This window comes from Bicyclus anynana, chromosome 21 (assembly GCF_947172395.1).
Source record: "Bicyclus anynana chromosome 21, ilBicAnyn1.1, whole genome shotgun sequence".
Taxonomy (NCBI): Eukaryota; Metazoa; Arthropoda; class Insecta; order Lepidoptera; family Nymphalidae; genus Bicyclus; species Bicyclus anynana.
The window spans coordinates 3,542,702-3,560,665 of NC_069103.1; the positions used below are offsets into that span (position 1 = coordinate 3,542,702).

The window sequence follows — 17,964 nt, forward strand, 5'->3', positions numbered from 1 at the left end:
TGAAGTCTGCCAATCCGCATTGGGCCAGCGTGGACTGTTGACCTAACCCCTCTCATTCTGAGAGGGGACTCGAGCTCAGCAGTGCAAACCCTAAACTGCCGCAACGGAATTTCTACAAATACTACAAGCCGTTGGAAAAAATAACCTGTGAAATGAGCCAACGTGAATAACGCTTAGAAGATTGTAACTATATCAAAAAAAGGGTAAATTATTTCCAAGGGCTTGTAATCTAAAAGTTAAAGTTCGCTGACAGAAGAGGATAAATGAAAAATGGACTTATTGATGAGAAATTCGGCGACGATGTTGTTTAAGAAAAATGCACTGCAGTTGTTGAATTGAGTTGCTAAAAATGTCTTGATCGATTCAGCTCCAAATAAATTAACAAACCATAAAACTGTACTTCATATATTATATTAACTCGATGACTCGAACATTACGTGGGGCAACTCGTCTTATCTACTTAAATATTAAACTACCTACAGAGATCATCGCTGTTCTTTGATAATTTTGAAGAAAGGTATTATATAATTCCAATATCTTTATACCTATTGTCTTTGTGATGAAAATTTCTTCTTTAGCCTTATTTTTAAATACATCGGTAATCTCTGTATGACAAAGAGAGATAGATTAGAATACTAATACAATATCGTGTTGTTCACAGTTTAAGTTCGTTTGTATACCTAATATCTAAATTAAAGTAAATAATAAAATACAGATTAATTTATAGATAAAATTACAAAAATATGCTATAATAGTTATTCTTTTCTGACTTCTAACTAATAGAGCATCTAATAATAACTTATAAAACAAATAATACTTCTTCTAAACTACCGATATCACAATTCGTAGGGTTTTTAAGCAAAATTTATAAAATGGCAGTGATAAGTATACAAAATCAAAAATAGATAAATTTTACACCTCGCTGATTTATCTGGTAATATATATTTCAAACTATTAATAATAACAATATTAGAATTTTGTCGAAATTCTAACAAATCATTGAAAATATTGAATAGTTACGTATTTATTCTCAAAATTCATCCCTAATTTATTTATCAAGCTTTAATATTCTTTAGCCTATTAATAAAGGCACAGTATCAAGGGCTTGAGAGTACCTTGAAAACCTAAAGCGTCAGCTTTAGTGTAGTTCTATCTATATAGTGTTTAAAACTAGCCACTTCGAACAATCTTGGTAGACTTCGGCGAAGCGTTGTCATTGTCGGATGTCGGCTCTGAACCTTTCACTGTAAATGTTACGTAGTATTTCTTATTTCTATCCAGTTTCTCAGCTGGCAACGCTATCAGTTGTTTATCTGTGCCATGAGATACTTCGAGAGTTACGTGAGCTTTCCCAGATGGTGGCTTAGAATTTATTTTAGGTAGAAACCCTTTGGATTTGGCCGTCGCGCCTGCTGTTACTGGTTTTGGCATTGTATGGTGATTCCATTTATAAGGAACTGCAATTAAATATGAAATTAAATTCATTATTTTTATACACTTTTATTTTTAAGGTACACTGATTCTACGTATCACGAAACACTGACGCCGGAAGGACATTACACATCCAATGTTCTACAACATCATAGCCATTAGAAACATCGATGCGAAACGTTTTTCACGAGTCAATGCCAATGGCGTCTCGATTTTGGTGAAAGTAAATGGGAAACCTGTGAGACAATGTAGTCTGAAAGCGCAAAGTTCATCAAGGAAACTATTGCTAAAGGATTCTTCATTCAAATCCTACAACCAGGCCAGGTACAAGGCCAACTTAGATAAATGAATTTCTATAATTTATTTTCAGAAAGGCCAAGAACACTAAGAACATTGTAAGCTTTTAAAGGATATAACTTACTGTAAGCCGAACATGGAATTCCAGTATATGCATGCACTGCATGGAAACACCGATGAGTCTTACTGGTGCAGAGACAAGGGTTGTCAGGTATAGAGCTCATTTTATATAACTCACTCTCCCCATAGTCAAAGTCTATTGGCTTTTCTGGTAAATTATCTAACTGTCTCTTGCCACTTTTTTGTAACTTTCTGAGGCTATTGTACAGAAATTTTTCGAAACTGCTAAACGAGTAATCCGTGTTGTTGTAAGGCCCCAAACCCACGTGAGCCAAACTCGATTTATTGTATTCGTCTATTGTACGTTTGACTAGAACGGCTTCGTTCGCTTTACTCGTCCTTATTTGCAGACGTTTCAGTTCCAGTAAATGCTGAAAGATTTTTCGTTCGCAGTAATATCTGAAAAAGATACAACTTCAGTGCTTAATTCGATGCACAGCATTCAATTCAAAGTGCATTTAATGTCGTGCCTCGTTAGTTAAATGTGCAATTTATATGTATACGTACTTGAACTTCAATACAACGTATAAACATAAACGTACTTGGTTTGGTCTGGTTTGATAGTTTATTAAAAAAATTAAATACTACCGCTTTGTTCTTAGGCTTGCTGTGTATTTAAAAAGAAAGGTGCTCGCAACTTGCAATTCTGTTATAAACTTAAACTTATTTGGTTCCATCGATTGCACTATTACCATAAAAAGCTTACCTTCTCATATTAGTCTGTATTTGTTGTGTAACCGACCGCATGTCGACTGCTCTTTTGTCTCCTGGCTTCCGCACCGGTATTTTACTATCGGACGTTCCCGTAACTTTTGCACTTTTTCTTTGCTGGTAATAAGCATTGAGTCTCGGACTCATTATACAACGCTGAACCGGTCGTGGGCTAGGTTCGAAACCTGAATCCATTAAGCCACTAGATTCGTAGCCCCTTTCGGAATTCTCACTTTTAGATCTTATTGTCAATCGGCTTTTCGTTCTACCTTTTTTACGAAAACGTTTCCTTCTACCATTAGCTTCTGAGTGACTATAATAAATTTCGTTGTCACTTATACTTGGGATTCTTCCGAATGAGCTATCTCTACGTAGAGTTTGTTCATAACTTTGATCTTGTTCATCATCCCCTACACTTGGTTTTTTTAATATACCAGTGCCCACTACTTCAGCTGTTCCTACAGTGTCAGAAAGAACTTTGTAACTTTCGGTTTCATAAATACTGCTTTTTCTACTGCTGCTGTGGCTATCTTTTGACGACTTTAATCGCCTAGGAGATGTTTGTGATCGTTGCAAATTTGTGTCATATGGTACTTGGTCATCTTGTTCAAAACTTTGTTGTACCGTGTCATTTGAAGTACCATCATCTAAAATTTTTATAATGCCTTTATCAGCGGGTGGAATACTATCGCCACTGGCAGTTGACTCAATATTTTTTTCTGTAGATTCAAAGCTATCTTTAGTTTCAGTTTCTTTAGTCATATCTCCAGATTCAAGTACTTCTTTATGTTCTATATGTTCCCCCATTAAATGTTCAGACGCATCTGTGTCCTTGATTTTAAACACCTCATCTTTATTAGAAAACGAGACAGTAAGGCTTTTGTCTTGTGAATCAACTAATTCATCACTAGCACTCTCCAAAGTTGATTTTATTTCTTTGGTGGTAGTGTCGCTTTTAACTTCATCAGGTCCTGATAAAACTGTAAATGAAGTTTTACGACTTTTGTCTAAAGATCCTTCTTTAGGTGATTCAACTAATTCTGTTGATTTTTCTGTAGATTCTTTGTCTGAAGTTTTAATTTCTTTGTCACTGGATGATTCTTTTTTAGTCTCAACATCTACACTGGGCTCAGACTTCGGTGGCTCAACATCATCAGAAGTTTTGGTTTCACTTCCTTCAGCAGTATCTAATGTTTTTTTTTCTAATATATTCTCTGTGGTTAGAGTATCAAGTGGTATTTCTTCAGTTTTTGTTTCAGGTTGTTCTCCTACCAACTCAGATTTGGTCTCTTTTTCGAGTAGTTTTTCTTGTATAGTTTCTTGGGGTACATTTTCGCTTCCATCCTTATGTGTTACAGACAAGTTTGTAGTTTCTATTGATACATTATTCGATGAATCCATAGTAACAGTCAATTCTGAACTACCATGTTGGCTTGATTCACGTTCCATATGAATTTGAGCTTCTGTTATAACCATATTAGTTTTAACTGAAAGAGTATCCGTTTCTGTTTCACTAGGAGATTTGGTTTTGCCCAGTTGACTTTCTTTAGGTTCCACATCGGTGTGTTCAGGTAGTTTGTCGGTTACTGCATCGTCTTTATCGTTTTCTGGTATTTCTGAACTTTGATGGGGAGTTTCTATTTTTTTATATTTTACAATATTGACTTTTTGTTTCTCATCGTCATGTTCAATATGTATAGATGTTTTCTTACCTCTTCGTTTTGTAGTTTGACGGTCACTTGACTCTGAACTACTTTCAGTCGTAGACGAAGATTTTCTTTTATGACGCTTTTTATGTCGCTTGCTCTTTCTTTTTTTAGAATGATCTGATGATTCCGATGATTCTGAACTTTCTGAAGTAGATCTATAATATTTACGTTGCTTTGCGCTTTCTTTACTTCGTCTACTAGGCTCACTTTTTGATCTATTCTTTTTATCTTTTACATCCTTTTTCACTTTATGTTTATAATCTTTTCGTTTCTCGCGTCCTTCAAACTCACTATCGTAGCCATCACTAAAACTTTTTTGTTTTTCAGATAACCTTTTTCTTCGATCTCGATATCGGTCATTATATTCAGTTTGTTGCTTTCTTTTACTTTTACGCTCATCTGATGATGAACTTAATGAATTAACCTCACTTCTTTGTTTAACTATCGTACGCTTCTCTGAACCGGGACTCGAAAGTTCAACTACTTCACGTTTTTCGATTCTTATTCGATCACGTACATCAATTTTTGTACTCGTCACTTTTCTAGTAGGTAACCCAGTGATTTGGGTACTATCTATAATAACTTGGGTATTTGATAGCTTAGAAGCTGGTAAACCTCCGTGCATCTGCAAGTACTTAGCTGTCGATCTATGTCCTCTGCTCGCTGCACAGTCTAACGGAGTCAAGGGTTCATTTTTTGATGATCTAGCTACAGGGTTAACTTCAGCGCCACGGTCTAGTAATAAACGACAAAGATCTGCATTATCAGTGGCCGCTGCAATGTGTAAAGGCGTTCTCCCTTCATGATTTGTAGCATTGACTTGTGAAGGTCTTCCATCAAGTAACCATTTCACTAATTCTCTGCGTCCTGATGCTACTGCTTCATGTAAAGGCAAGTCTCCCTTGGAGTTTCTCAACCATAAATTTGCTCCCCTTGAGCCTGCAAATAACACCCATTATATTCAACTACGTTGTTGGTTACAGATCATGAAAATTCGAACAGGCTATGAAATATTACGGTTTTCGGCCATCCAAGAAATTTTCAATAGCAGCCCAGAGTTGGGAAAATGCTGGTCTTACTCCCCGTGCTTCGAAGAGCACGTTGATCCGTTGGTTGTTATTTTTGTTATCTAATAGTGATCGCGATAGATACAGAGTAGAACATGAAACTCTAAGCCCGACTATCTGCATTGGAGCGACAAAGTCAGTCGAAGCTCCAAATCTTCCTGTAAGAAGTGGCCAGGCTCTGTATTAGGTGGGCTTTTTCAAATAAGTGGATGATGATGATGATGATGATGACTAATCTTTCATCAACACATCCTGAATTCGAATTCACGAATGTTCTCAAACTTACCCAGTATACGGACAGTCTCTATCTGTCCTTTAGCGGCAGCAGTGTGCGCAGGACTTCTGCCCCTGCGGTCTTGTCGATGTGAATCAGCACCATGGACGAGTAGGGCGGAAGTAGCGTCAGCATGCCCTAAAGCCGCGGCGTAATGTAAAGGGGTGCAGCCGTGCGAGTCGGCGACGTCGACGCGCGCGCCGCACAGCCCCACCAGCGTCTCCAGGGCTTCGGTGTGGCCGCGGGCTGCTGCGCAGTGCAGAGCAGTCAATCCGTCTCTGTGAAAACAGATAACATACAAACAAATTACATCTGGGTATGATTTAATATCTTCTGCCTACCGGTCCATACCCACTGGCTTAAAAAGGCTTGAAATTTTTAGCTATCATTTTACTTGTATAGAGAAATTAGCAGACCCAATCAATTAAATTATTAAAACAAAATTTGATGATACAAGATCACCTTAATGCTGAGCTGTAAACCCTTTCTGTTTGGTGTCACAGACAGTCATGTAATATCTAAGATAGGATGTACTGTTTGTGACACTAAAAAGTGACTAAAAAGTGAATAAACTTATTTTCTTTCTTTCTTTTCTATCTTTCAGCCTTTGCTATTTTTTCAATCAAAAATGACGTAGCTCATTTTCAATTGAAAAAATAGCTCGTTATATCATTGGGCTTAATTAAAGATTTTAGTTTTAGAAAAAACCGCATCCACTGGAAGGCCATAAAGTACTCACAAGCAATTTGCTTAAAGCTGTTGCAGCTGATTGCACAATAGTAATGAATTATTAAAAAAAAGCCGCAACCATCAATTTAAAAATCTTTAATATTTTTTAATTTTGTAAAATGTTTTAAAACTGATAATTTACATATTTTTTATAAGTTATGAATTTCTCGTAAAACATGACAAATGCCTAAACCAAATAAGTAGACCTACTTTCGCATTACATACGAGTACTTTTTACGGAAGACAAAGGGCCTTGCAAAAACCTGCCGCCTGGAGCCTCGCAATGGTCTAGACCGCCACTGCCTCCGGGAATGAAATCAAAGCGGGTGATACCGCTGGGCATCACTGTATTAAGAGTCGTGGGACCGTCAACAGTTTCTATCTATAAATTAACCTGTCGGCGTCGTCGACGCTGGCGCCGGCCTGGTGCAGCGCCAGCACGGCGGCGGCCGAGCCGGCGGATGCGGCCCACAGCAGCGGCGTGCGTCCGTCCGCGTCCCGCACCACCACGCGCGCGCCGCCCTCGCGCACCAGCGCGCGCAGCACCTCCAGCGCGGCGCCGCGACTCTGTCGTACAGTTGAATTTTTTTTTTTTTTACTCTTTACAAGTTAGCCCTTGACTACAATCTCACCTTATGGTAAGTGATGATGTAATCTAAGATGGGAGCGGGCTAACTTGTTAGGAGGAGGATGAAAATCCACACTCCTTTCGGTTTCTACACGACATCGTACCGGAACGCTAAATCGCTTGGCGGTACGTCTTTGTCGGTAGGATGGTAACTAGCCACGGCCGAAGCCTCCCACCAGCTAGACCTGGACCAATTAAGAAAACCTCAATTGGCCCAACCGGGGATCGAACCCAGGACCTCCGTCATTAAATCCACCGCGCATACCACTGCGCCACGGAGGCCGTCAAAAATATAAATTATTAACATCACATTAATATTATAAAGGCGAAAGTTTGTGTGTAAGTACGCTGCGGCTATAGAAGCGATTTGGCTGAAATTTGGAATGGAAATAGATTTTATTCTGGATTAACACACAGGCTACTTTTCATCCCGGAAAAATGCATGGTTCCCACGGGATTTGTGAAAAACTGAATTCCACGCGGACGAAGTCGCGGGCGTGCGCTGATCCGGAATCATAAGCATCATCATTAACAGCCGATGGACGTCCGCAGCTAGACATGGACTCTGTTTATTCAATGAAAAGTTAGCCCTTGACATATGTTTTCTGTGCCTTGACTAAGATCTCATCCTGATGATAAGTGACGATGCACTCAAGATGGAAGCGGGCTAACTTGGAAGAAGTGTAATTTTATTAGAGGAACACTTCTGACGGTTTCTACGCGACATCATAGTGGAGTGTTCGGCGTTTTTGCCGATGGGTGGTAACTACCCATGACCGCTGCCTACCACTAGACCAAACCTCAGCCAATTTACGAAATATAAAATCGTAGCTGCAGCGAGAGCCCGCCGTGTTGCTCTGATATGCAGCGCGTGCCCACCTCGCCGCACACTGTTGTACATCGTGTCGCACCTGGTGGTCGGTGGCGGCCGGCGCGCCGCACATCTGCGCCGCGTAGTGCAGCGGGAACCCACCATGCTGGTCCGATGTGGCGGCGTCAGCGCCCGCCGCTAGCACCGCGCGCAGTGCACCCACCTCGCCGCACACTGTTGGTTATATATCACACTATTTGCATACATCTTTTTTTTTTTTTATCTAAATATATACAAGCGAAAGGTCACTAGTAGACAGGGCCGGTTAAGAAGTTGCAAGCGTCTGTTAGCCTCTTATTTTAGGTTTCAACTTTGGTTGGAATATTAAGGTTTACCTGTACTAACAGGCGGTGGACAGATACGTTTGTGTGTGAAATTCAAAGAGCTGCATCAGCAAATCGGAATGCTGTCTGTGGATTATTATTATCGGTCTGTGAGAGGCCGCTTAGCGACGGATTTTTATGTCACTCCTCTTCATGTCCTCCATATTCTTATGTGTTATGTCCTCCTTATCATTATCTCCCATTTTAACTGCCCGCTATAGAACAAGGCTTTCCTAAAGATAGGGGGACATATAGGAGAAGGGTTCGAAGCTAAATATTTAACAATCATTATTATCAGAAGATAATGACCGTACAGTTATAACGAAAGTTCGAAGTAATCTATACTTATAATAAATCTGTAGAGAGGTCAATTCTGTACATGAAATATATTTCCAAAATAACTATCAGGGGGTGATTAGTGATCGATACTGATGCCAAAAATGCAATCAGTAAATTTTTTGTCTGTCTGTCTGTCTGTCTGTCTGTCTGTCTGTCTGTCTGTCTGTCTGTCTGTATGTTCTTTATAGAAACAAAAACTACTGGACGGATTTTAACGAAACTTGGTACAATTATTCAACATACTCCTGGGCAGGTTATAGTATACATTTCATTACGCTACAATCAAAAGGAGCAGAGCAGTGAAGAGAAATGTTGAGAAAACGGGAGAAGTTACTCAATTTTTTAAGCTTCCGTCGCGTGTACAGCCTTAATGGTTAAAGCTACATAGAAATCATGTATGACGGAAATGTTCTCCTTAAAATTATCTATAAAAACACAACAGCATATATATGTCTATCTGTTATGGTTGACTTACAATAACACGTGTAACTCCCGATAGCTTAGCAGTTCGGAGCTTTCTAATTATATTTGTCAACTCTCATGTTTATAACACTCATCACTCATCCCTAACTAAAAAAGTTAACATTATTACCTATTCAATAAAAAAAGAATCATAAAAATCGGTAAAGATACACCAAAGTTATACAAGAAATACGCTAAGCCATCGCGCGTGAATACTAATTCATGCTATATGGATTATTTTTGTGTAACGGTTGCCGCGCTCGACGCGACTCGCGGGGGAGGGAATAAATAAAGAAGTGCAGCCTTAATGAGTAGGGTAGGGGTAGGGTAGGGTAGGGTAGGGGTAGGGTAGGGGTAGTGTAGGGTAGGGTAGGGGTAGGGCAGGGGTAGGATAGGGGTAGTTGAAAGTTTACGACTTTCACGCGGACGAAGTCGCGGGCGTCCGCTAGTTCTATAATAAAGGTACGAGTACAATCAAATTCGCGATCTTTGCCAATCCATATGACCAAATGCTGACTCATTCGTATTGACCTTTTTTAGTATTTTCGTGTACAGCCGAGTCCTAGATAGAGTACCCGCCCGGGTTCAAGGGCCCGACCTTGCTCGCCGCTCAATAACGGAACCGCTGGACACCCCACACCCCCTTAACAACGACATACAAACTTTGGTTACTCTGTCTAAACGCCTGGTTAATAATTCAGTCCTGAAACGTATTCCCTACCATAAAATACTTCGTGAAAGATTCGTAACTATCTACTCGTAGAGCGAGTAATTTAATTCGACAACTAACTGGCGTAGTTGGAAATGCTGAGATTTCAATTGTAAGTTACTGGGTTTGATTCACAGCTCGAGTAAATATAGCATTTTATCTTCAGCTAAATGCCCTAATAAATGCCAGCTGCATCTGGATTTAAGAGATGAAACCAATGTTTAAATCTTCTTATGATCTTTATCCGTGTAAATCGTTTCAATAATCATGGAGAGTCAGTGGATTCTTGCACAATATTGTATTTACCGTACAAAAGCCTCCTCTGTAACTCCCCCGTTCTAGAAATCGTTTATTACTCGTTGGTTTATTTAAAGCCAGGGATTGAATAAACTATCCATTTTCAAACCTTCCTTAATACAGCACTAATATGTTTAATTGCCTTATAGCTAAATGCCAATAATTGATCTTAAACTTGTACTAAGTATTGTGTTTTCTGTGGTACCTATTAGTTGTGATTGTAATCAAAGAAATTATATGGAAATACTTTTCTTACAGTAATAATGTTTGACGTTTCGTGATTCTAAATCACTCAGGGCTATTATAATGTAATTTCTAGCAAAGGTCACGGTGAAAGAAAAGGCCATGTCTGCCGGACAACTAAATTGCGATAAATACATAACTATCCACATGAATTTATTAGTTAGGTAGGTAAATAGGTACAAAGTATAAATTACATAGACATTCATTATTCATTTTTTTACGAATAACTAATGCTTATACCTTCGTGGATGGAACGATAGAGAAGGACAGGACAGGACGCAATAGTGACCTTGGTTGGAACCGTCCGGGTGGCCCAAGTCGAAAAGCCTAAGAAGAGGCTTCGCTGGCGCAGTCATGGTGAGCAGGTTCATTATTTTGCCAGAAATTATTGTCTGTGGTCCGGATTTATAGGAATCCAATACAGCATTTTATAGAGTATCGATACTGTCCGTAAGAATCAGTAGTAGGTTTTTTTTTCTGTGCAATAAAGAACTTAAGCTTAACTTATCCCAATAACTTTACAAGTCATGCCCACGGGAAATGGTTGAAAGATTATTGACTGCATTTCCGCGTTGACAGCCAGGCTGATCCTTTGCGCAAAAAATGAGCCAGCCTTTTTATTACCTTTGGCAACTAGCCGTTGTTATTCGGAGGATTTTTTTGGCACTGTGACTCCATGGCCCAGGGATCTCCACGGCAAAAGTAACAAATATGTAAACTCTCAGTCACAGAGGCATACTTGTGCCACTTACTGGTTTTTCTGCTGCGGCTCCCGATCTTGATTCTGTCTCGCTGAAACACCGTGCTAATGTGTCAACGCATGTAGCGTGTAGGGCATTCCCCATTTCCCAGGGAACCAGCTTATTTCAAGTAGGCTTCAAAATTACCAGTAGAGTTGATAAAACAACAACTAGATAGAGCGAGGAATGATTGGCAAATTGTGGTAAGTTGTAACAGGCGCGTGTCGTTTTACGATGATAATGTGAACTCGGATTCACGGCTGAGTGACATCGCATCGTTGCCTCCACCAATGAAGTGCTCTGCGAACCAATTTACTGAGCTAACCTTCAATAGATTCGATATCCTCAACTGTGTTTTACGTAACTATGTATTTTGATAAACATGATGGTTGAAATCTGTTTGCTTTTTCATTATACATATCAAAAATTTGTTTAGAGCAAGAAAGACTTTTTATTTATGTACTTCGGATAGATTTGCATAACATACGAGATACGTGAAATTAAAATTTCACGTAGGTATGAAAAAAGCCGTGATCGAATAAAATATTGTTAAAGTACTTTTAGAGGAGAAGGCTTAACGGCAAGGGATGGAGAACTTAAAGGCGGAACTTCATTCCTTGAAATAGAAATATGCGTAACTGTGGTTAAGTTATATTACTTATTAAATATCTGTGATACTTAATCTGCATAGTTTTATAAATAAACTCGTTTCTATATGTATATTTGACCGGAATAATAAAGAAATGAACAATTGTTTGCCCGCATGCCCCGGTTATTGCATGAATTTAAAATAAAAAGTCATAACACAATTTGGTTCAACCCACATTACATCACCTCTGAATGGCTTTGACCTAGTGTGTGCAGTCGTAGAGTCGTACTGAGCACGCCATTTCTAACTGTTCAATATTTTCCCAATTGAACCCAATTGTTTTAACTTTTACAACTTCGATCGCGTTGTACCTATTCTGAAGCGGCTGTTACTATTCCGAAGAACCATCTTGATACCGTAGTAAAGCTTACCTGGGTCTGTCGCCATGTAGCACGTCGGTTCTCTTTCTACAATCGCTAACGCTTCGAAAACTAAAAAAATGTATGGGAATGACAGATCTTGATCACGTGACCTGTCGATAACAAATGTCATCCCATATATTTATTCGTTTTCCAAGCGTTGGCCCAGTAGACCAATGAACAAAAGCAGCTCGATGTCTTTAGCGATGATTCGGTTCGCACTAATGGCATAAGAGGCGACTAGATTTGAGGCGTATGCCAGCGATGAGTCCGCAGGGGACGGGGTGAATCCGTCGTTTAATGACGTTGCTGTCCCAGAAGGGAGAGAGTGCACACAAAGGGTCAAGGGCGACGAGTAAATAACTTTTAGGGAGTCAAGAAGACGGCCTAAGAAAAAGAGCAAGAACCGAGCTCTCCCTCCCACGGTTCAGCCCGAATAAATGTGAGGTCAACGTGGCCACTGGAGGTGGTGGGTTGTATAACGTTACCTGTAGCCCAATGAACAACAGTATGCTGCTCGTTGTCCTTAGCGTTGACGTCAGCGCCGGCGGCGAGCAGCGTCTGCACGAGCGGCACGTTCCCGTGCACGACGGCGAGGTGCAGCGGCGTGAGCCCGTCGGCGTCGCGCGCGTCGGCCAGCGCCGGCGCCGCCATCAAAACGCGGTCGGCGCACGCTGCCCGCGCCGCTGCCGTGCCCGCGCCCGCGCCCGCTCCGCTCGACGCGCAGTAATGCAGCGCGCAGCGGAGGCCGCGGTCTCGGATGCGCACTGATGATGGCTGTTGAGATGATAATCACACTAATATATATTTTTTATCCTTTACAAGTTAGCCCTTGACTACAATCTCACCTGATGGTAAGTGATGATGCAATCTAAGATGGAAACGGACTAACTTGTTAGGAGTAGGTATAGAAACGCTTAGCTAACTCGCTAACTCTAACTCAAATGGAGGTCCTTCGCTATTATGCAGCTTTAGGGCGGTCTAGTTGTTTGATCGAATTATACAAACCTTCAAATACTGAACACGTTATTACACGTTATTTTCATATTTTAATTATAAATAACGTATAATTTGTCTGCAGAAATCTAAGCGACAAAGTCACCAGACCCGAATAAATCCACTTTTTCTAGATCAGACCATCCTTTTATTGGATCTACAAAGTTCAATTGTGATAAAATTAAACGTTGTAGAGTCAGTGCACCTTTATTTTAGAATCGACGTCAAAGCGAACGGCAACAAAATCGAAGACAAGTACCCAAGATTGAACAACAAAACTCCTGATTGAAGATCTAACTTCCAACTTATTAGACTATCAACGTACTCATAGTAAGGACAATATCTATTATTTACCTACATATGTATATGAGACAATTCTCCCTTGCATCATTAACACGTTAAACACAACGTGTCATATCTGACGGCGTTACGACGCGCCGCCTGAGAACGTAGTCCATACGTAGGGGCTGTTTGTTGTTTGTTTATCAAGCAGCAGCAGGCTATGAGGGCCGTTTTGAAGTGTGTAACGTAATACAGCTTAAAACAGCATGCAGTATACTTTATTGTCAACTAGCAAAGAATTTGCTGGAAACTTTTTCATTTAATATAGTTGAACAAAACAGACTAAGGTGTGTGGCTCCAAATTTATTTTTGTCTTACTGTGGAAACCGCATCATAATCCGTTAAGAACTCTAGTAGGTATAAGCAAACTCACGTTCGCATTTAATAGTCTGTAAACCACGGTGAGCCCAGTGGATGTAACCTCTGCCTCCGATTTCGGAGGATGTGAGTTTAAATCCGGTTGTGTGCATCCAAATTTTCAGTTGTGTGTATTTCAAGACATTAAATATCACGTGTCTCAAATGGTGAAGGAAAAACATCGTGAGGAATCCTGCACACCAGATGATTTTCTCAATTCTCTGCGTGTGTGAAGTCTGCCAATCCGCATTGGGCCAGCGTGGTGGACTATTGGCCTAACCCCTCTCATTCTGAGAGGAGACTCGAGCACAGAAGTGAGCCGAATTTGATAATGATGAAACCATAGTGGGCCTACGCTCCAAATCTTCTCTAGTATAAATAAGGCATGTAATGGGCTGTTTAAATAAGCAGATAATCATGATACCTAGTTATAATAATAGATAATATTTGATAAAATTTACAACACTACTATATTCTATAATGGTCTTCTTAACGTGTCACAAATATACTATACACCTATTGATTGACTTCTATACTACTATCGTTAACAACTGAGTCTTAGGGCCATAAATCATTTCTCTATATCTATCTCGCTTGCACTTATGGGTCTTATGGAGCCGTCTAGTGAAGGGTGTAACAATGAAAGACATATTATCGATAAGTAAAGTTTATTATCGTATCTTGTTCACAAAATTAAAAAAATTAACAATATTTGATTTAATATAATACATATTTCATATTATATAATTATTAACTAAATAAACTTTTCAATTCATTGAGAAACAGGAATACGTTGTGAATCAGTGTTCGAGCTTGAGGGCTAATATCGCCATGTAATTTCTTCAGATCAACGTTAGAAAATAAAGTATCCATAGTGCGCAACGAGTAACACATGAATGTATTTATTTAATTGCAGTAAACACATTTATAGCAAAAAAAATACGCAATGCAATTACATTAGAAACCGACCAATCAGAATCGTCCAAATCATTATTGACTCATCATTAGCACGTGCGCAGGTAGCCGTTTATCGATAATTAGGGTGCGCAGGTAGGCGCGCTGCACATTCCTATCTTTTTTGACTTTTATGACCGGACGACTCAGATGATAACGCGCATACTATAGCTATTATGTGCCCTGCGCTTCGATGTTTGCCCGCTGTGCGCTCGTAAGGTACATTTCCTTGAAAGCTTTCAATTTAATAGCACCAAGGTTCACGCAACGAATATTCAAGAAGCTTATGTTCTTAGTTTTTTTATACCATAAAGGATGAAAGGGTTGACGGGTATAGGTTTATAATATTTGACTCTGTCTTGTCTTTTCAGAATGTTGATGATCATTATCGGGATCGACAGCTAGAGCTGTTATTTCTCTACTGAGAGTTTCATGTGGTACCTAAAAAGTAGTAAAAAGAATTAGGTGCTACTGATTATTTTTAAGCCCCGTCGCAAAAAGAAGGGTGTTAAAAGTTTAACGTGTCTGTCTGTCCATGGGCGTAGCCAGGATTCAAAAAAACAAAGTTAGTTAAATCTTTGAATACCTTAATAGGTATGAAGCCCCATAAACCAACCGCTCATCCAGCTGCAGCTGCCCACAACTGCCCACAATAACTGAATGTCTGCAAATATACTCGAGTGGGGTCTCAAATGAAAGCGCACTGAAAGACAACATTAACGACTTGATCGAGAGTGTAATTAATAATTTCATGACATTCGGGGGTTTATCAAATTTTTCAATATTAGGATGTTATTGCTTAGCTTATACGGCATTGTCACTCACGATTAACGCAGTCAAATGTTACAGTGACATTGATAAAAAAATCTGAAATTATCTGAAAAATAAACAAGTGATCATCACCGTTAACTCGGAAGGTATGTACGAATAAATATGCTTTTTGCAGAATTATCATTTCAACTGGGCTTTTACCACACTTCAGAACCACTCTTTTAAATACGCTTCTCCAATGCGGGTTAAAGGACCCCAGGTTCCGTTAAGTTCCGTTAAGGTGACAAAGTTTAACTTTTGATCTCTAACAGATTAATGACCAGGACCACCAGCTTAAAACGTGTTCTCTGAGGCACGGGATGAAACGGCAGTAACTTCGGGCTACTGTTTATTTCTTGGACGAAAAATATTTATGGACTACAAGTTCGCATGTGACCACTTTATGTGTATAATACTCATAAGCAAACAAACAATAACGTGTTTATAATGCCCATTTGAAATGCACATTCATTTGCGATTTAAAAAAAGTAATCGTGACTGACACGTGATGGAAGTAGCTTGTCGTGATGTATTGTTTACAAGACGACGCGAAACGATACGATGCCTTTGCCAGTCGCCTCGCGTCACAGGAAGACTGGCTACATCGCGTGCGCCCTGACACTAGGCACAAAGCTAACGTTTCATATTTCCACACCATTAAAAACTCTTGATTTACATCGCTTAATACAACAGTACTGCGCCAAAATACCGCGAACAGTCTGCTTTTACCTGTCTAATAAAACAACGTACACAGGTCTCTCGCACATGCTCAACATTGTCAATAAAGTAAGGTTAGGTTGTCTGGAGTCGTACTTCTTACAGTAAATGATACTGTAATCTTGGCTACGTGTGGTACTACTTTAGGCAACCTTACGCTACGTTATTGACAACTAGTAGACCCGTACAGTTCCCGTTTCCCGTACGAATACGGGGATAAAATATAGCTTATAGCCTCGTTAAATGGGCTGTCTAACACTGAAAGAATTTTTCAAATCAGACCAGTAGTTCCTGAGATTAGCGCGTTAAAGCAAACAAACTCTTCATAATATTAGTATAGATACTTGTTTAATGGCGTATGTGCTGGCAAACACTAAAAAGTAAACTCACGTCTTTGTTGAGTGTGTCGACAACAGACTTGTAGTTCGCCTGCTGACAAGCGTACATCAGCGGGGTACAGCCCTGGGGCAGGGGAGTGTTTACATCAACCTTTTTGTAGCCGTTCCGTTTGATTTTGGAGCTTTTGTCGAGTAGATCGTAGCTCTTCTTGGGTTTCTTGAGTATGGACGGGATGGGCTCGCCCCTGCCGCTGACTGCGCGCTTTTCCATAACAAGAGGCTAGACGATGCCATGTGGGGGCTGGCGCGAGTGGCGACGAGCGGGCGCGGAGGGCGCGAGGCTCGGACTGACCCTCAGCCACGTACCACCAGCGCCGCCCGCCCGCTGTCCGCTCGGACAACACGCAACGCACTAAACCAGGTCACCGTCTTAGCGGGGAAATTTGATTTCAGACCCCGATTGACACGATTAATCATAATATTAAGGGCTGGAATACTAATACTAAGCCTCCCATACCGTGTAGGGTTCGCTGGTCTGTTGGTATTGATGAAGATGTACTGTCTACCTCGTATTGCGTCACGTTTCATTATAATATTACTTGCGGACGCCCGCGACTTTGTCCGCCCTTAGACCTCCTTAATCCGGCCCTACCGCAAAATTCTTAGCGGATACCTACTAACTATAGACTACCTCCCTGCCAAATTTCATTTTTGTACGTCAAGCGGTTTTCGAGATTTCGTGATAAATGACCTTTCGCATTTATTTATTAAGATAAATGCATGAGGAAGTTGTTACATATTTCTGATTTCCTGCTGAGTCGATCTTGAGAAAATCTGGCACAGTGATAGATTGAATTGTAAAGATGGAAATATGATAGGTGAGGTACTCATTATGCCAGAACTTAAAGAGATCCCGCGGGACGTCGTCGACGATGGCGTCGAATCTTTATTAAATATTCGTTTTAAATTTTGTCTACACTTTTAGTGACAATTAATTAGGTAATTTAGGCTAATTCAATTTAGGAAGGGAAGCTAGTTTAGTTACTGAAGGTATACAATATTCATGGACGCTTATATAATTGTCAAGGCGTATAGATACGAGTGGTGTACCTGCTTGAACCATATTGCGGGCGACCAAACCAAACCCATACCCCTGAGAGACGCTACGAGTACCTACATCATACAAGAACGCTAAAACTGATCGATGTTATACCTTTGTCGGTAGGGTTGACAGTCACGGATAATGTCCAGAATCCATATAAAAAATCATCATTAACTTCGCGCCATCCAGGGATCGAAGCTTGGCCTGTAGCCATGTGGCACGTCGAGTCTCTTTCTACAAACGTTATCGCTTCAAAAATTAAAAAAATGTATGTGAATGACATTTTTAATTATAGACATTTTCCAGTTGTGCGAAAAACTTCATAATAAGTAAGTCCTTCCCATTGAAAGGACTTCCCAATGTTTTTTTCAATAGCAATTGACATTATAC

The 17,964-nt window shown here is 40.1% G+C and overlaps 1 protein-coding gene across 1 annotated transcript; it reads right to left on the bottom strand.

Moving 5' to 3' along the window:
• Positions 1–5: 5 nt before the first annotated feature.
• Positions 6–16,806, bottom strand: LOC112047218 (ankyrin repeat domain-containing protein 12). Its single transcript, XM_024084247.2, has 8 exons — positions 16,525–16,806; positions 12,447–12,735; positions 7,878–8,011; positions 6,733–6,905; positions 5,622–5,887; positions 2,555–5,207; positions 1,853–2,247; positions 6–1,457 (listed from the first exon to the last, which is right to left on the bottom strand). Exons 1-8 carry the CDS (start codon positions 16,741–16,743, stop codon positions 1,171–1,173), a joined length of 4,416 nt encoding a protein of 1,471 aa, XP_023940015.2. The 5' UTR covers positions 16,744–16,806; the 3' UTR covers positions 6–1,170.
• Between the last annotated feature and the right edge of the window lie 1,158 nt (positions 16,807–17,964).

Excerpts from the sequence above, each read along its gene's own strand:
- LOC112047218 (XM_024084247.2), bottom strand. The coding sequence starts at position 16,743 with ATGGAAAAGCGCGCAGTCAGCGGCAGGGGCGAGCCCATCCCGTCCATA. Across the intron at positions 6,906-7,877 it reads CGGCCGCCACCGACCACCAG|AGTCGCGGCGCCGCGCTGGA; the intron begins GTGCGACACGAT and ends ACTGTACGACAG. Across the intron at positions 5,888-6,732 it reads AGCGTCGACGACGCCGACAG|AGACGGATTGACTGCTCTGC; the intron begins GTTAATTTATAG and ends CTGTTTTCACAG.